We start from the raw sequence: 18,319 nt of genomic DNA on the forward strand, positions 1-18,319 counted from the left end.
TAATGGATATTTGATGTTGCATATTACCTCATAAATAAAATATATTTTTGGATAGCTCAAAACAATAACTTTAGGATCCTTTTTATTTTTATTTAATTTAACTTAATTTATTTATACAAGCACTGGGTACAGTCAAAGGAGGGTGAGAGAATTCACCAGAGCCAGAGCGGGGAACAGAACAGGCAGACTGACGAAACACACTGCTGAGGGGAGCAGCGGGCGTGGCAGGAGAGGTCTGCCGGCCATGTGGGACCCGGACCCTAGGAGCTGCTGGGGATGAACCGGCGCTGCAGAGGCTGTGGGCAGCTTTGCAGCCCAGCGCTCAACTGCTGCACCACCAGGGAGGCCAGGGATCCTTTTTACAGCATATTTGTACTTGCATTTATAATTTTTAAAAACAACCAGAAAATTTTCAATGACTTAACTAAGAAAGTGTCTTCAAGTAATATTCAAAACTGCATAGAATTTTGGAATGGAAATATCTTACCAATGCAGAGTGTTTGAATGATTTTGTTTCAGATTATTTGGGAGTTTTACAGTTTGGAGGCGGGAAATTAGGAATACTGACTTTCAGTTTAGTTATTACTCTATCTTCCCATAGTGGTCGTAAGAGAAAAAAATAAAAAGAGAATTACTGATTTGCTTGGTAAGATGTAAAAAGAGTGGATTTTAAGTAACTCAAATGAATCATCTATTACATGATATAGTCAAATGTGCTTATATCCTTAGTGTGTGTCAATATTTTGAGCAGATCAGCAAAAGCTTCAGAATAAACTCTGTGAGAAAATTGCCTGAACAAAGTGAAATAAAATAGTACTCTGAAGCAAAAGTTATCAACTAAGCTTGTTGACATTCTCTTCTTTTGACATTCTCCAACAGATATATATGATATTGATGCTTTAGTGTGCATTTTTTTTTCCCTTAGATTTCATCTCCAGTGCAATGTAGATAAACTTTGTGCAAAGTGCATTCCCCTCTTAATGTAGCAATTGGAAAAATTTTAATTAGGTCCAAACATATGACATTCATTCTTCTTGGGTCTATTTTAAGTTAGAGTTGGAATCCAAAATGTAGTAGATATATCCTAGAAGAAGGCCCACTTGTTAATAATTATTAAAATTTCCTTGGGTGTTTTTTTTTTCTCCCTATAATTTTATGTCTCATGCCAAATCTGTTTCTCTCAAAAAGAGTATTTATTATATCTATACTCTGTGTTGTTTTGGCTCACTTCTCTTTAGATAATTTTTGCTTTGTACCTCATGTCATCACACACCACAGACTTTGTGCAGCAACCAGTAAATTGCATAATTAACTGTTTGTAAAGACTCTCAAAGTCAAATAATATATTGCATTTGAGAAAATAACTTAGGCAGTGAGAATAATTATTATATAGCCTATTTATCTTCTGAACACATTTCAATAGTTAAGAGTTTTCTTATAACCATTTATAACTGCAAAGTTTTGTGGAAATGACTTTTTCCAATGATTTTAAAATTCATTAAATGTAGTTCTTAGTACTTGGTACTCACACAATAGTTAAAATTTATTCTATATTTAAAATAGCCACCAGTTCTGATTGTGCTGGTAGATTCTAAACAGTTTTGGCAAATTTAAACATAGTTCAGCAAATATTTAATAATATTTAATATTGTCTGGGCTATGTATTGTGGATGTAATGATGAATATTATGAGCTAGATTTCTTTAAGAATTCTGCCTTTTTTTTTTCTGAGAAGTAACATATTTAGTTTCTCTGTTTTATAGTACATAAATTCAATAGAAAATTATATAAATATGTATAAATTTAAAAAGAATATACATCAGTATTTCAGTACCATGTGCTTTAATTGAAATTATCCAGACCCCAAGAGAGCTCCATGTGTAAACTGGCCTTGGGAGAAATATTACTTAACTTGTGGCTTATAGGATTGTACATATGAGCAAGATGAGACTTGGTATCAAGTTTATTAGTTAGGAGTAAAGAATATTTAGTCAAATTCTGACTTTTTTTAGTCTGAATTCTGACTTTGCTATTAAATAACTTTGTGAACCTCTGTAATTTAAATGGGAAAAATTATTTTACCTGTCTCATGGAACTCTCTTGAGAATTAAATGAATTAATGTATGTGATGTGCTTAAACAGGTTGAGACATGCAATCAATTCTCCATAAGCATCAGGGTCACCACCTTTATCATAAACATCATCATAATCATCATCATTGTATTCTACTTGTATTAGACTAGGCTACTGTTATCACAAGTAATATAAAAATGTATTCCAGTTCAAGAAGTTCATGTCTTATCCATTCTGTAGTAATTTGAAGGTGAAAAAATATGTTGGGAAGCTTTTCTCATGCATTTGTTCAGGGCCATGGACAAATCTCCGGTTTCTGACCTTCAATGTCCATCCCAGTGATTGTCACTTTCCTGTTCAACCAAAAGAGAAAAAGAGCATGATAGTGTATAAAGTTTTATGGTCTCATAACTTCTGCAGGTTAGAACTCACACTTGTGAATCTTCCTAGTTGAAAATGGAGCTGAGAAATAATGTGCCTGGCTGAGAAATCACTACTTAGCAAAACCTATACGCCATAAAAATTTGAACATACATGTAAATAGCCAAACATCTCCACTTCTGACTGATGGAGGGTGAGAACATAAAAAAAAAAATGAGTAAAGGCAAATACAGATTTAAAAAAGGATCTGTGGAACCATCTATAGATGGATATTCTGAAGTTTATTGTGAGGCAAAGAAGAGAGAAAAATAAAGTAGGAGACAAAATAAGAAGAAAATATGTATTTTTTGTCTTATTTCATGTGTCCAATATATTATAGTGAGATGCAAAAGAAAATGTATCAGAATTGACTATACTCAGAAAAAGGTACAGATTGGGATGTAGTTATCAGGTTACTAACCCCTAGCTTGTAAATAAATCATGGCAGTAAATATGATACCCAAGGAAATGTCAAGGAAGATGAATTAGTGTCACAACTTGCCCTGCTGGTGTTTGAAGACCTGGATTGGAAAATGAACCAAGGAGAAGAATGAAGGTTACAAATCATGGAATAATAGGAATTTGATTTCTGTAGCTAGGGAACTAAAGGAATTGAGGGGTCCAAAAAGGAAGACATTTTTTTACCTATAAAGTGCCACAGTAAAGTCCAGAATAGAAATTCTGATACTTCTTAGATAAGCCAATGATTCTTACAGTATCTACTAGGAATTGAAAAGAGGTCAGGAGGAGATGAGAACTTCTGAATCACTAAACCACTAGAAATGTTTCTTCATGCATTAAAGCACAGTGGTCTTTGGCAGGTATCATTGCTGAATTTTCTTGGTGATCTTTTATGTTCTAATTATTTCCTTATCCTTTTCTCTAGGCCTTATAAAAGTGGTTTTGTTTAAACTTTAAACCATTATTTGATATCTGTGTATATGTATCTCTTAGGATTCATCAATTGGATATTCTTAAATTACATAAAGAATTCATAAAGAAAAATGGATATTTAAAATATAACCCTATCTTAATACAAAATAGAAATCTGAGTTTCATGGCCAAAGTGTATATATAATTGGTCTTTCAAACAAATTTAGAAACAGTGTAAAAAGTTACCTTTTTGTTTAAAAACATGAAAAGTCAATCTTGAGGATATATTCCACTTAGCATGCAACTTGCCTTTGTGTATCACAGTTGAATCACATTTTTTATATTTCCATGAACTCTTGCTGTACACAAAGACATGGTCCATCGACTCCAATAAAACTTCTGATAATTTTGACACAAAATGAACTTTGCTGTCACTGAGATCACTGAGGTTGCTGCTTCAGATGTGTTGCTATCATTTGTCTGATATGTGCATTGACCTTGAAACCTAGCAATTCTTCTCACGTAAGATAGATTTAAATGGTTGTGGTAAATAAAAAATAGCAAATATATTATTGTTATTTTATGAACATTTGAAAATGCTGGTTGTGTTGGTAAATCTAAAAGTGTTGAGATTGCCTTTTATTTGCAAACTTTCCCCTGATATAGTTCTTTTTGGAGTAAGAGAGAACATGAGTAAAATGAGTAATTGGTCTGTGAAAAAGATTTGGAGTACATGATCATTTTGTAAAATATTTTATCTTGAGTCTCTTTCCTTTTTATAACCTTAAATATTGCCCTTCCCTTCTATAACCCTAAATATTGCTCTTCCTTCAAATAAATCTGAATTTTCCATATTTGCAATGCTGTCAAACTTAAGTGATAAAGAAACTGGGAAGAATGATACTTTATAAAGGAAAATCATAAAGAAACTGCTTTGGTCTGTTTTTCTAATTGGTTAAATGACTAGCTGAGATGATAGAAATATATCAGTGTTTCTGTTATAGAGAATGCATTCAGATGCTCATATATGTTTACTTTTACAGAAACACATAAACCCTAATTTCAGGGATTTTATTTTAAAGCATATATGTACTTTTGGACAAAATGCATATAATGTATAGCATAGTAACATTTTTAAATATTAAATTTATATTGAAATTTAGGATATAGAATAGTTAACAAAATCATATCAATATTGTGAGATTTCACTCACTACATAAATGTAAACAATTTTTTAAAAAACATTTATTAATATTCTAAACTAAAATTTAAACAAGAAAATCTAGCAGTCCCAGAATCAAAAGAGGGGAATTGAGGTTTTAATCCTAAAATGTATTTTGCAGACTGTTTCTTCTATTTAGGATTTTATCAATTCATATTTATTTAGTTTTAGGTGTCAGTCAATCTTTTTTTTTTTTTAGCTAAAATAAATATTTAGTCTAGTCATCTTCTTTTGTCATTTTCTGCCTGCCATTTATCTTCAATTCTCTTTTTATGTACACCAATGTTCTTTTCATTCTTGTATCATCAGCTATTGAAATTTGAGGTTATTTCACATATTTTTCAACATAGGTACAAATTGTTTTTTTATTGTGCTTTTATCATTTTAACTAAATGAAGAAATTGGAAATGGCTAAAAATATAAAAGACATTCTTTACCTATTCTATTTATCATGATTTTTTTTGCTAAGAAATCCTATTTTACTATATTCTTATCTTAAGGGAGGTATATGTTTCTTGAAATATAGGTTCTTTTTATTTTTTTTTCTTGGTGAAACTCATGTTCCATGAATATTCTAGTTATTTCTCAATTTAATGAAATTCAAAGCACTGACTTGACTTTTCTTTATGTCTTTGCTATTCTATATTGTTATTCTATATTGTGAAGGAAATAGTTTCATTTAGAGATGTAGTCTAATTTAGTAATATTTAAAAAAAAACTAAAGAACCAACTATTTAAATTATAAATCAAAACATATTTCCCCTATGGAGTAATTATATGCCTTCACAGCCTATGGCATCAAAAAGAAAAATCTCCAATGTATGGACTTGCATACTAAATGGTGTCCACAAACTGTTTGAGTTAACTCTAAATTCTCACTAGTGTTAATTACAATTATGTGGCAAAGATTATAAACCACTCAATAAGCATGACCTTTAATGCTGCATCTTATTGATGTCATAGTTGAAATATTTGCTGTTGTCATAGATGCCCTCTCTTCATTCCTCATATTTAGGCTACATATTACTAGTAAATTATTTCTGGAAGTTATGAAGGTATTAACTATTGCTCTGGGTATGTTTCAAAGACCATAGAAGTGTATTTTAATGAAGTTTATAGAATTTTACTATTTCACTAGTTTGTCAACTTACTGTAAATCAGCCCTGAACCTATCCATGCCTGTGCAACCAAGAAATACTAAAAATTATTTAATTTGTTGAATTTGATAACAATGATTTTAGGCCTTTAATGTACATCACATTGAAATTGTGAAGTATCATCTTTAGACTTCTTGTCATTTAAAATGATATTCAAATAAGTGAATTGCTTTAAAAATTCTATCAATTCACTTTCTAAATCCCTTTTAGATGGAAGCACTATGTCATCAATTATTATAATCACAATTTAAAGTGCAAACTGTTATATACAAACTATTAGGCACTGTGTTTGCCCAAGAAAACATAGAAAAATCTACTTCTAAGCTATTTGAGGTCTAGAAGGACAGCCACACATGAAAACATCTCTTAAATGAAGTGGTAAGCATTTAGGACTTGGACAAAAGTGTTCTTTGGTAACACAAAAGAGGTAGACTCCCACCCGGGGCTTGTATGTCAAGATAGGATGTCAAGACAGGAGAGAGAGAGAAGTTATTTCCTTGAGTCCTTGACAGGATATCAAGACAGGAGAGAGAGAGAAGTTATTTCCTTGAGTCTTGAGGATAAGCAGACCACACAGGAAAGAATGGTCAGTTCAGGCAAAAGTAACAGTATGCATGAACTCATGAAAAAAAGTGAAGTGGCATATTTGTGAAACTTTCAGTCACAGGGTTTAGCTTAACTGCAAGTGCTTAATGAGAAGAGTTTCAGTAAATGAGATTAGAAAACTTAGCTGGAACCAAACCCAAAATATCAATAACATCTTGATTCTGAGTATGGTTTTATGTAGTAGGTAAAGATAAGTTCTTGATTGGTAATATACTTTGAAAGTACAATCTGATTTTTTTGTTGAGCAGTTGAAAGTGGGACTGAGAGTGGAATTGTTCTGGAGTCAACCTTGGATAGTTGTTAAATCTTTTGTATATTTAACAAGCTGGGATCTATAAAATGACTAAAAGATTATTCAAATTTATTGAAAATGTGACAAAATGATGCTTTTGTTTTTCCCCAGTGGGAGAGACTTCTGAGATTTGCCCAGAAGTCACTGACTTTTTGTGCCACAACAAGAGGTGTGTTGCATCCCACCTTGTCTGTGACTATAAACCAGATTGCTCAGATGGGTCTGATGAAACTAATTGTGGTAAGTATATTTGTTGCTGTAATGCAGCCAGTTCAACACAGATCTTTACTGGTAGAGTAACATATTTCTTTGATGACTGAGAAGAAACATTCTTTGGGGCCGCCCTGGTGGCCCAGTGGTTACGTCTCAGCACTATCACTTCCAGGGCCTAAGTTCAGTCCCTGGCCAGGGAGCTAACCCACTTATGTCACAGCTGACCTTTCCTGTCTCACCCCATTAGCAGTGGATTTCAGTCAATCTGCCCACTCTGTGTCTGGTGAATCCTCTCACCACAATCCCCAGCTCATCTGACCTGTTCCCCAATTTTACACATGAATAAATAAATCTTTAAAAAGAAAAGAGAGAAAAAACATTCCTTGATTCTTTGATGAACTGGAACAGATTTTGAGCAGCCAAAACATTAACCAACTTGTCTATACAAATGACAACCCTTTCATCCTTTTACTTTCACACTAAAACTGTAACAAAGCAATGGTAAATCATGTTAAAAATTATTTCATGTGGCGTTGTTAGAACTCTGTGTAGGTCAGAATTCAAAGTGCCAGAAACTAACCTAGCAGTCTCCATTTTATTCATTGGTTTTCATTACTTTTTCTATTCCTTTTCCAAAAGATAGCTGATTTATTTTAGACAAGGCTAAAAATGATCACTTGGAATAAATACATTGTACTGGCAAAAGAGAAGTAGATAAGCCATGTTGATCTTTTATTCAAGCTTTAAATCAAGAAAGTTTTTAAAAGTCATGCATAAAACGAAGTGTGTAATTTTAAAATATGAGTACAAATTTAAAGTCAAATAATTTGTAACCTATAACCATTCAATTCATATGGAATCTTGATACCATCCATACAGACTATATCACAAACTACCTCAAAAATTACTGGACTAAATAATTTTCATTTTGTTAACAATTTTGTGGGTCAGTGTTGTAAAAAGGAATGCTAACCAGCTTCTCTCTAATCCCACATAGCATAAATTGGGAAGGCTGGAACTGCAGGATCAATTCCAAAATGACTTCACCCCCTCCGCGTTTGGCATGTCAGTGCTCTTTGTCTTTGTATCTCACTCGACATGCACCTCATTGTCCAGAGCAATCCCTGTGGCTTGGACTTTCCATAACCTGGCTGCTCTATGGCTTGTTCCAGGAGCATGCAATCCAAATGCCTTGGGATAAAACAGCAAGAGTTCTTCTGATTTAGTCTCAGATGTTCCATGTTCCATGTAAATGAAATGTCTAGCTGAGATTCAAAGAGAAAAAAGGACAAGGTTCCACCTCTCAGTGGGAAAAGGGAGGGAGAACCACAAAATTTATATTTAAACTTTTATTTTTACTTAATATCATTTTTATTCTTGAAGCACTTATAGTGGTCGTGCTTCTAAAATGTTCATTTTCTCTTTTGTACTATTTAAAGTGAAATAAAGTTAAATTTAATTAAAGTATATATAAAAGAAAGTCTATCATTTTAATCATTTTTGATCATACAATTCACTGTTACGTAGATTTTCACTATTGTGCAACTATCACCACTGTTTATCTCCAGAAATGTGTTGATCCTGAAGAATTGAAGCTATATACCCTTTAAAAATAATCTTCTATTCTCCCCACACCCCAGACACTGATAATAATCATTCTATTTTCTTTTTCAATGCATGCAATGACTCTGGATCCCTCATATAAGTAGAATTACATAGTATTTGTCTTTTTGTGAAGAGTTTATTTCACTTATCATAATGTTCTGACCATTCATCCCATATTTTAATTTTAAATCAGAGTATAGAAGCAAATGCAAATGGTTGGTACTACTTAAAACTATACTTTGAGATTTATTCCAGGGACACAAGGATGGTTCAACATCCAAAAATCAATCAATGTAAGCCAACACATCAACAAAAATAAATATAAAAATCATATGATAATTTCAATAGATGCTGAGAAAGCTTTCGACAAAGTACAACACCCATTTATGATAAAGGTCCTTGAAATTTTCGGGATACAAGGAACATACCTCAACATCATAAAGGCCATATATGAAAAGCCCATAGCCAATATCCAACTCAAACCCATAGCCTATAGCCAACTCACAATGGATTAAAGAACTAGACATTAAGACCTGAAGCCATAAAATATATAGAAAGAAATATAGGCAAAACACTGCATGACATACACCTCAGTAACATCTTTTAAAGACACATCACCCAACCCAGTGATAGTGAAGGCAAAGATAAACAGCTGGGACTACATCAAATTAAAGAGCTTCTGTACAGCAAAAGAAACAGTTACCAAAACAAAGAGACACCCCACTGATTGGGAGAAAAATTTTGCACACAACACTAATGATAAAGGACTGATCACAAAAATCTACAAAGAGCTGACGAGACTCAACAAAAACAAAGTAAATAATCCAGTCAAAAAATGGGCCAAAGAACTAAAAAGGAACTTCTCCAAAGAGGAAATGCAAATGGCCAACAGACATATGAAAAAATGTTCAGCATCACTTGTAATCTGGGAAATGCAAATCAAAACTACAATGAGATATCATCTTACACCAGTGAGAATGGCACATATTAAAAAAACTAGCAACAACAAATGTTGGCAAGGATGTGGAAAAAAAGGAACTCTCTTGCACTGCTGGTGGGAGTGCAAAGTGGTCCAACCACTATGAAAAGCTGTGTGGCGATTCCTCAACCTGCTAAAGATGGAGCTTCTATATGATCCAGCAATTCCACTCCTCAGTATTTACCCAAAAGACACAGAAATATTAATTCCAAAGGGCACCTGCACCCCTATGTTTATAGCAGCACTATTTACAATATTTACTATTTACAGCACTATTTACAAGATGTGGTACTTATACACAATGGAATATTACTCAGCAATCAAAAAAGATAAACACATGCAATTTGCAGCAACATGGATGGAGTTGGAAGGGATCTTGCTCAGCAAAATAAGCTAGAAGAAGCTTCATAATATATGTATTATCAAATAAAATATACATACTATATTGAATAATATTTTTCTAATGTTATTTCTAGCTTCTTTAAAAACACAAAAAATTAGTTTTTGATACTGACTGTAAGGAATTGATTTCAAAAAAAATATAAAAAATGCTCTTGTGAAATCACTATTTTATTCATAATGTATAATAGGTAGAAAATATAATAATCACAGGTAAAATGTCAAAAACTTTGCCAAATTTATGAAGATTATAAATGAAAATAATTTGAACATGATGGCATTGACATACATAACCCAGTGGTGTGGAAACAACCGTTAAATAAATATAAATAGTTATTCCAGATAGTAAATTATATTCTTATTTCAAGCTCCACATATATTGAAGGTATTTTATAAAATTACACTCTTAATTTATTTCTATACTTATAATGAGCAAGGAATAACTTCCTAAACTATTGGATGCATAAAAATTAACAAGACATTGTATTAGACTTGAAAACTCTCTACTGTGATAAAATAAGTAGGTATGGAATGTATTGTGAGATATAAGTGAACCATTGGGGAAGGTTATCTCTCTGAGAAAGAAAAAGCACCAAAATAGAATAAAGCTCTTTTTTTTTTCTCCTTTTCCATTATTTCAGTGTCATGAATATTTGTGGGAAATTTGACAGTCGTTTTTCAACCATGAAGGCGCATGAGAAAGGAAATATGGAAATATGTGCTTCACAATGTCACAGTTTAACCATAATACCAACCTTAAAGTGACAACTTAGGACTTCTTGTTAATTGAGATCAATTAATTTCTGTCTAAGCTATTGTTATTTGCATTTTCAGATACTTGGAAGAAAGTACATTCCTGGTGCAAGTAATAAGCAAAATGTACTATCTCAAAGAAAGAAATCTAAAAGCTAGGCAACCCTAGAGTTGATTCACAGATTCTTGTATATTAATTTTGTAGCCTATCACTTTACTGTATTCATTTATTAATTCTAATACCATTTAGTGGAGTTTTGGGTATTTTCTATGTATGCTATGTTATGGGTAAATAATAATAGTTTCACTTTTCTCTTTCCATTGTGGGTACCTTTGACATCCTTTTCTTTTCGAGTTATTCCTACTGCTCCTGAAAATACTTCATTGATAAGTATGGACAGAAAAAGCTTTCATTTCTTTTTACAATTAAGAATTATATGGGTTTGTTTTATGTGGCCTTTATCGTGTTGACATGGTTTCCTTCTACCCCTGTTTTGTTGAGTATTTCTGTCATAAAAGGAGGATGAATCTTGTCATATGATTTTTCTGCATCTATTAAAATGATCATGATTTTTTTCCTTCCTTTTCTTGTGTTTATTGATATGCATATGTTCAGCCTTTCTTGCATTCCTGGAATAAATCCCACTCAATCATGTATGACTCTTTTAATGTATTGTTGAGTTCAAATTACTAGCATCATTCTGAGAGTCTTTTCATCTGCATTCATCAGGGACATGGATCTCCAGTTTTCTTTTCCTTATAATGTCCTGGTCTGGTTTTGGAGTCAGGGTAATATAGGTGGCAGAGCATGTCTGGATGAGCATGTCTTTCCATTGTAATCAGTGGGATTTTAAATTTCCATACTATTATTGTGTTGCTGTTAAGAACTCCTATTAAGTCTGTTAATATCTACTTTATATATTTTGGTGCTGCTGTGTAGGGTGCGTGAATATTGACAATTGTTGTCTTCCTGTTGTATTAATCTTTTCCTCATTATATAAGGCCCATCTTTGTCTTTTGCTGTCTTTTTTCACTACAAGCCTATTTTATCTAATACAACTACAGTAGTTCCTGATGTTTTGAATTTTTCATTGTCTTGGAGTACCAATATCTACCACTTCACTTTAAGTCTATGTTTGTCTTTATAGTTTAAATGCATCTCTTGTGAAAAACATACAGCTAGTTTTGCTTTTTATTCAATCTGACCACTCTATGCCTTTTGATTGGTGAGTTTAATCCATTTACATTAGAGGTGATTATTGATATATGCAGGCTTGCTACTGCCATTTTATCATTAATTTTCTGCTTCTGTATTAACTCTTTTATTGTTCAAAATTTTGTGGGCTTTCTTTGTATTGATTTAGATTGAAGAGCCTTCCTGGTGGCCTAGGGTTTAAGTCTCAACTCTGTCACTGCAGCAACCCACTCTGCTGACCTGAGTTCAATCCTTTGCCAGGCAGCTAACTCACAAATGGCGCAGCAGACCTCTCCTGTCTTGCCCGCTGTTCCCCTTAGCGGTGCATTTCAGTAAATCCACCTGCTCTTCTACCCACTCTGTCTCTGGTGAATACTCTCATCTCTTGTACCTCAGGCCTACACCCCAGTTCTTTTACACAAAAACAAATAAATAAAATCTTTATTGATTTAGATTGAAGAGCTACTTTCAACATTTCTTGAAGGACAGATGTAATATTGGCAAACTCTCAGCTTTTGTTTGTCTGAGAAAGTCTTTATTTCTACCTCATATCTGAAAGAGAGTCTTGCAGGTATAGTTATCTTAGCTAGCAGTTTTTATCTTGAGTATTGTGAATAGGCCATCCCATGTTCTCCTTGCCTGCAGAGTTTCAACTAACATATTTGGTTATTGTCTTTAGCTATATTCAATATTGTTTCTTTGTCTTGAACTTTTTATAGTTCATTACTATGTACCTTATTGTGGATCTTTTTGCACCAAGTGTTCTGTTAACTACATGAATAAACTCTTTGAATTTATATTTTTTCTTTGAATAAACTCTTTGTTCCCTTTTATCTTCCCCTTTCCCCCACCTTAGGGATAACCATAATCCTTATGTTGCTTTTCCTAACGGAATTTGATAGTTTTCACAATGCTTTCTCATTTTTTAATATCTTATTTCTCTATCTTTCACCTGAATCCTTTCTATATATGACTATCTTCAAGTTCACTGATTTATTATTCTACTTGCTCTGCTCTCATTCCATAGTTTCTCTATCATGCTTGATCTCATTTATTTGAGTTTTTTATATGCTGAATCTCTGTTATTTCTTCTTTCTGTTATTAATTTTTATGAGCTCATTCATTTTTCTGATTTTGTTGTATCTCTTTGCTTAGTTTTCTTAGTTTTAATGTATCATTTTGACTTGCCTCTCTGTTTACTTTTATCTCATTGTGTTTCTTTGTATAGCCATTTTGAACTCTCTATCTGATAGTTACGTATAATCATATATGTATTTGTGGTTGGGTTCTAGAGTGCTGTTTTCTCCTTGTGATGTCATACTCCTTGAAGTCTCAATTTGCCATGTGTTATCTTTGTTGGCCTGCCCATTTTGTTACTTTACTTTCCTGTTTTTGTTTGTAAACACTGCATCAGTAGCTTAGAAAGTTGAATTACTTTAACTTTTACCAGCATGTAATTCATTAACTTTATTTTATTTTATTTTTGGCCTTGTCTCATTAAGTACTGATGTAAGCAGGGTGTGGTAGGGGCAATGAGGGATCCAGTATTGTAGCAAACATTTTAAGAGGGACTGGTTTGTATTTATGGCACTGTCAATATCTTTTTCTTCAGGGTCTCAGATCAAAGACACAGTAGGCTACCTGTTTTCAATGCACAGCACAAACTCAGTACCAGTCCTGAGGGGTGGGGGAAGAGAATGTGACTCAGTTTGACTTGGAGTTGTCCACCTTCTCAGGGTATTGGCCTGTGTGCAACACCTCAGCTCCTCTATGTGGGCTTCCCCTGGACCATGGTATATACCTCCATACTGAATATTCTCCCCTCCCCAGGACTATTGCTAAGTCAAAAGACCTACCATCTATATCCCACACCCTGAATCACAGCCTCCAGACTTTTTTCCACCTGCTTTCTGTCCAAAAAAGTATGTGTCTCTTCCACATTCCCTCTTATGCAGTCAGTGTTGGTCTCTGAGGTACAATGGAGAGACAGAGAATGCCTAATATTAACCTATGTTAAGAAATAGTCATGAACAAGAAAACATCCGAGGGATAAATGTTAAATATAAAACAAATTCCTTCTTTCTAAATGTGAATAGAAAATTCATTGTTAATCTAAGTTGATTCTGGTAAAATAAACCAATATTTCATTCTGTCTGTAGAGGACAGTCATTTATTTTAGTGAATGATCAAAAATAATAACTGCTGTGTAAAAAAAGAAAAAAATCAAAGCAGATATCAGGACATTATGATGGCACTTTTCACAGTCGACTGTGTAGTAGACACTTGGTTATTGTCTAGTAATTTTTCTCATTGTGAATAACTTATTTTCAAATGAGTTATAAATCAACACTTTTAGAAAGGAACCTCTTTCATTTTTTAGTGATTAGTTCTGAAATGTGAGTGAGCAATTGCGTGGTATACTGAGAGTGTCTCTATCATACACTTTTTAGTACTTCCCACAAAGACAACTTTTCCTTAGTAAACAACTTTGCCTTTCTAGTGATCTGTGCTTTTTAAATACCAGTCAGCAGAGAGACTTTATTAAACATCCAAACCACTGAAGCTGTAGATTTGTTCAAACTGAATTATCTGTATTGTTACTGTATTGTGTTTAATATGTGCACAAAGTTTTTTATCATATGTAACTATTACTAGTGAATCTATAATTCCTTCATGAATAACTGATAATGTCTACACACTGCATCTTGTAAAAAAATTACAGTGCAGAACTGATTTTTTTTATTTTCTTGTTTCTTTAAATTTAACAATTGTAATTAGAATATATATAAATTATAATTTTTAAAAATTGCAAATGTAGTGTACTATCATGTAACATACACTTTCTCAATATTCCATTTTTGTATCCTTAGGTCAGTATACAAATACAATAGGAAGCTGCAATTTTGAAACAGCTTCTGAGAACTGGACCACAGCTTGTAGTCTTACTCAAGATTCTCAAGATGACTTGGATTGGGCCATTGGAAGTAGAACTGAAAAATTGAGTCCAGACTCTGATCACACACCAGGTAAATACAGTAAGAGACCTTGGCCAAATAATCCATTCTTTCTTAATGAACATATTTGCAATACATATTCCTGACCAGGAATATCATTCTAGTTTCTCTGAAGTATGGTGGTAGACATGTTAAAAAAAGTGGAAACAAAATGAATGATCACCAACAATTTGACAGGTTTTACTTCCTGCCTTGTGATTAAGCTTGTACATTTATTTTTACTATGCTCAGCACTTCTCTTTTCTGAAGACTTTAACTTTCTTAAGAATAAAAATGCTTTTTTAAAAGCTATTTTATTTTTTTTAAGATTCATTTATTTATGCATATAAGGGCTGGGATACAGGCCAGAGATGGGAGTGGGTGAGAGGACCCACCAGAAACTGAGTGGGGAATAGAACAGGCAGACTGACTGAAATACACTGCTGAGGGGAGCAGTGGATGAGACAGGAGAGGTCTACTTCACCATGTGGGTTGCTCCCTGGCCAGCTGGGGATTGTTTCATAGGGCGGTGCTTTAACCCCTTGTGCCACCGGGGAGGCCCCTAAAAGCTATTTTAGGGACATTTTCTTAGGAGTAAAAAAGTAACCTAAGATATTTATGAAGTTTGAGTTTATATGTCAACTTAGAGGTACTTTAGGGATGAGATTAAGTCTGTATTCCTGAAGTGAGTGGGTCTCATGCAATCAGTCAAAAAGGAATTTAAAAAGAGCTCCCCTTGGGGCCTCCCCAGTGGCACAGGGGTTAAGCACTGCACTATGAAGCAAGCCACAGCCTCCACACCATGAGTTAGATCCCCAGCTGGCCAGGGAGCAAACCACATGGCAAGGCAGTCCTCTACTGTCTCGCCTGCTGCTCACCTCAGTAGTGTATTTCAGTCAGTCTGCCTGTTATGTTCCCCACTCTGTCTCTGGTGGGTCCTCTCACCCCCCCCCATCTCTGGCCTGTACCCCAGCTCTTGTGTACATAAATAAATAAATCTTAAAAAAAAGCTCCCTAAGCAAAGGGTACTTTCCCAACAGACTGCCTTGACCTTTACTTGAACCATCTGCTCTTCTAGATCTCCATCTTGCTGGCCCACACTGCAGATTTTGGACTTACCAGTGTTGATAATCATGGACCAATTCCTTGCAATAAATGTCTTTCTGTATTTATATGCAACCTATTGGTTCTATTTCTCTGGAGAACCCTAACTAATACAATATTCCTCAAAACAATTTAAGCATAGACAGACACAATAAAAAAGAATAAGATAACATGTAATTAAAATATTTTTATTGGAAAAGAATATAAGATTCACCTAGCCATTTTATGACTGTGAAAAGAGAACAATAATTGTATGTATGTGTTCCAGGAAAAGTGCACATATAATGTCCCAGTATACAGTGTAGGTATTCGTTCTTGTTTTAAAGTTGTTAAATTCATCTTCAGATTGGTCTGCTAAATTATATTTCTTATGCTTTTCACTAAGGTTCTTTTCATCAATTTTACATTATTAGAATATCTTTTTTCTGGGCCTGCCCTGGTGGTGCAGTGGTTGAGCGCTGGGCTGCAAGGCTGCCCGCAGCCTCTGCAGCGCCAGTTCGTTCCCTGGCCGCCAGCGAGGGTCCCACAAAAAAAAAGAAAAAAAAAAAAGACTATCTTTTTTCTAAAATACTTAAATGGAAATAAGCAAGAAAATGAAAATTTCTCTAGTAATCCTAATAGGATAATATAGTCATCAGTACACTTGGTATTTGTGTATCCTGCCATTCTTTCTTAATGATCATATTTGCAAATAAAAATAGGGTTTTATTTAATTTAGTTATTTTTTCAAAATATGGGTTGAATAATTTTATGTTATGAGTTTTTTTAGCACCATAGTTTTCATTATAGTATAGTAGCCTACTTTTTGGACATATCATAACATAAAATTATATAATGGAAACTCCTTGAATCATATCCAAAAACCCTAAAATAAACATCACAACACTGAATATACATTTTTTTCTATTCATGGAACATATTTTTTTGTTGCCTTTATCATAGTTCTGGAGGACAAACATGCATTTTTCTTGTTAAAGAAATGATAGTAAATAAGTCAATTTTCATTTTTGCTAGTCCAGATAGTAACATTAAGATACAAACGCCTCTGAGTTCTTTTGATAACATCTACAGCAATCTTTTCTTATCATAAGACAGTATTTAAAAGTAGACCATATCTGCTGGTATAATATTACTAATGGTACAAAAAGTAAAAGTGTCAGAAAAGGTAAACAGAATAATCACTGGATATGAGAAAGGTTCCATGTATTGTTGAAAAAAACAAACATGAATGATCAAATTGATACTTTTAATAGAACAAATGTGTTCTATTTATAAACACATTCATTTTCTTTTTTGTACTTTCATAGCTTATGTAAATTCCTTAACAACCACTTGAAAGAATATGGTTATTTATGTATACAAGTAACGTTGTCCACAGATAAAGAAAAGCAATCATTCTGACAGAATTCTTTATGATCTGACCTGTAAATCACTACTTGAAACAGGTTATTTTTACATAATGCTCTCTTCAAAGCCCCCAGATTGTATCAGCATTGATTCTCTAATGTGGCTCACTAAACTTGTATAGGCATCTCTGAGACAATGGGCTGCTAAATGAATTGTAAGGACATTAATTAATTTTGACCCTCTGGGAAAAACAAAATTCTTTGTGAGCATGCTAACAGATTCAAAGAGTCTATGGTCTATTTCTAAGCATCACAATATTGTTGTTAATTAAAACTGTATTTATAGATCTTTTTTCACTTATTGTTACTAAGATAAAGAATTAGAAACATTTGGGAGACATTTTCAATGCCCATCACAGGTCTATTTATGAGCATTTTTGGAACCATCGTTAAAGTTGTGTAGAAAAACTACAAACATTAATCCACTCTCTAGTCTGTACATGAATAGAATTTGGAGCTAGTATATATGGCTTTAATGGTAAGAGTAGAATTTGGGTGATGTGAATTAACAAAGGTATAATGCAAAAAGCTGTTGTCTCTTTTTCTCCTCATGAACTTATTTTACTTTTACTTGTATAACTAACCATCTCCACAATTAGACTATAAACTCCAGTAGGGCAAGGGTTACCTATTTTGCTATTTATGTATTCTCTCCAGAATTTAAGACTAACTAGTTCTTAATATTTTTATAGGACTTGTATTACTTGAGGCTATCTCCTTTTGTATTTATTAATGGCAAAATATTTTAGATTAATAAATACAACAAAAACTTACTGAGTGTGATAGTTATCACACACTGTATGTCAGAAACTGAGGGAATGAGTTGACAATATATTTGTAAAGTAATTGGGATGAAATATGCTACCTGCTAAAATATATACGCTTACTCTCACACAATTCCATATTCACATCACAAGGTCAAAATATACCTCCAAACATTCTTAGTGTACTAATGGTGGGATGTGGATAATAGTTTAAAGCATAAGTGTTCAACAAATATAACTTGCATGACATTGTTTGACCCATCCCC

At 33.3% G+C, this 18,319-nt stretch overlaps 1 protein-coding gene across 1 annotated transcript in view; it reads left to right on the forward strand.

The window, feature by feature from the left end:
* The window catches only part of MALRD1 (MAM and LDL receptor class A domain containing 1), a 385,105-nt gene that overhangs the window by 250,716 nt on the left and 116,070 nt on the right, over nucleotides 1–18,319 (forward strand). The window contains exons 30-31 of the mRNA XM_054694679.1: nucleotides 6,754–6,882; nucleotides 14,657–14,812. Coding sequence (XP_054550654.1) covers nucleotides 6,754–6,882; nucleotides 14,657–14,812 — 285 coding nt within the window. The remainder of the gene's footprint in view (nucleotides 1–6,753; nucleotides 6,883–14,656; nucleotides 14,813–18,319) is intronic.

Source organism: Talpa occidentalis, unplaced genomic scaffold (genome assembly GCF_014898055.3).
Source record: "Talpa occidentalis isolate TD23 unplaced genomic scaffold, MPIMG_talOcc4v2.1 talOcc4.14, whole genome shotgun sequence".
NCBI lineage: Eukaryota > Metazoa > Chordata > Mammalia > Eulipotyphla > Talpidae > Talpa > Talpa occidentalis.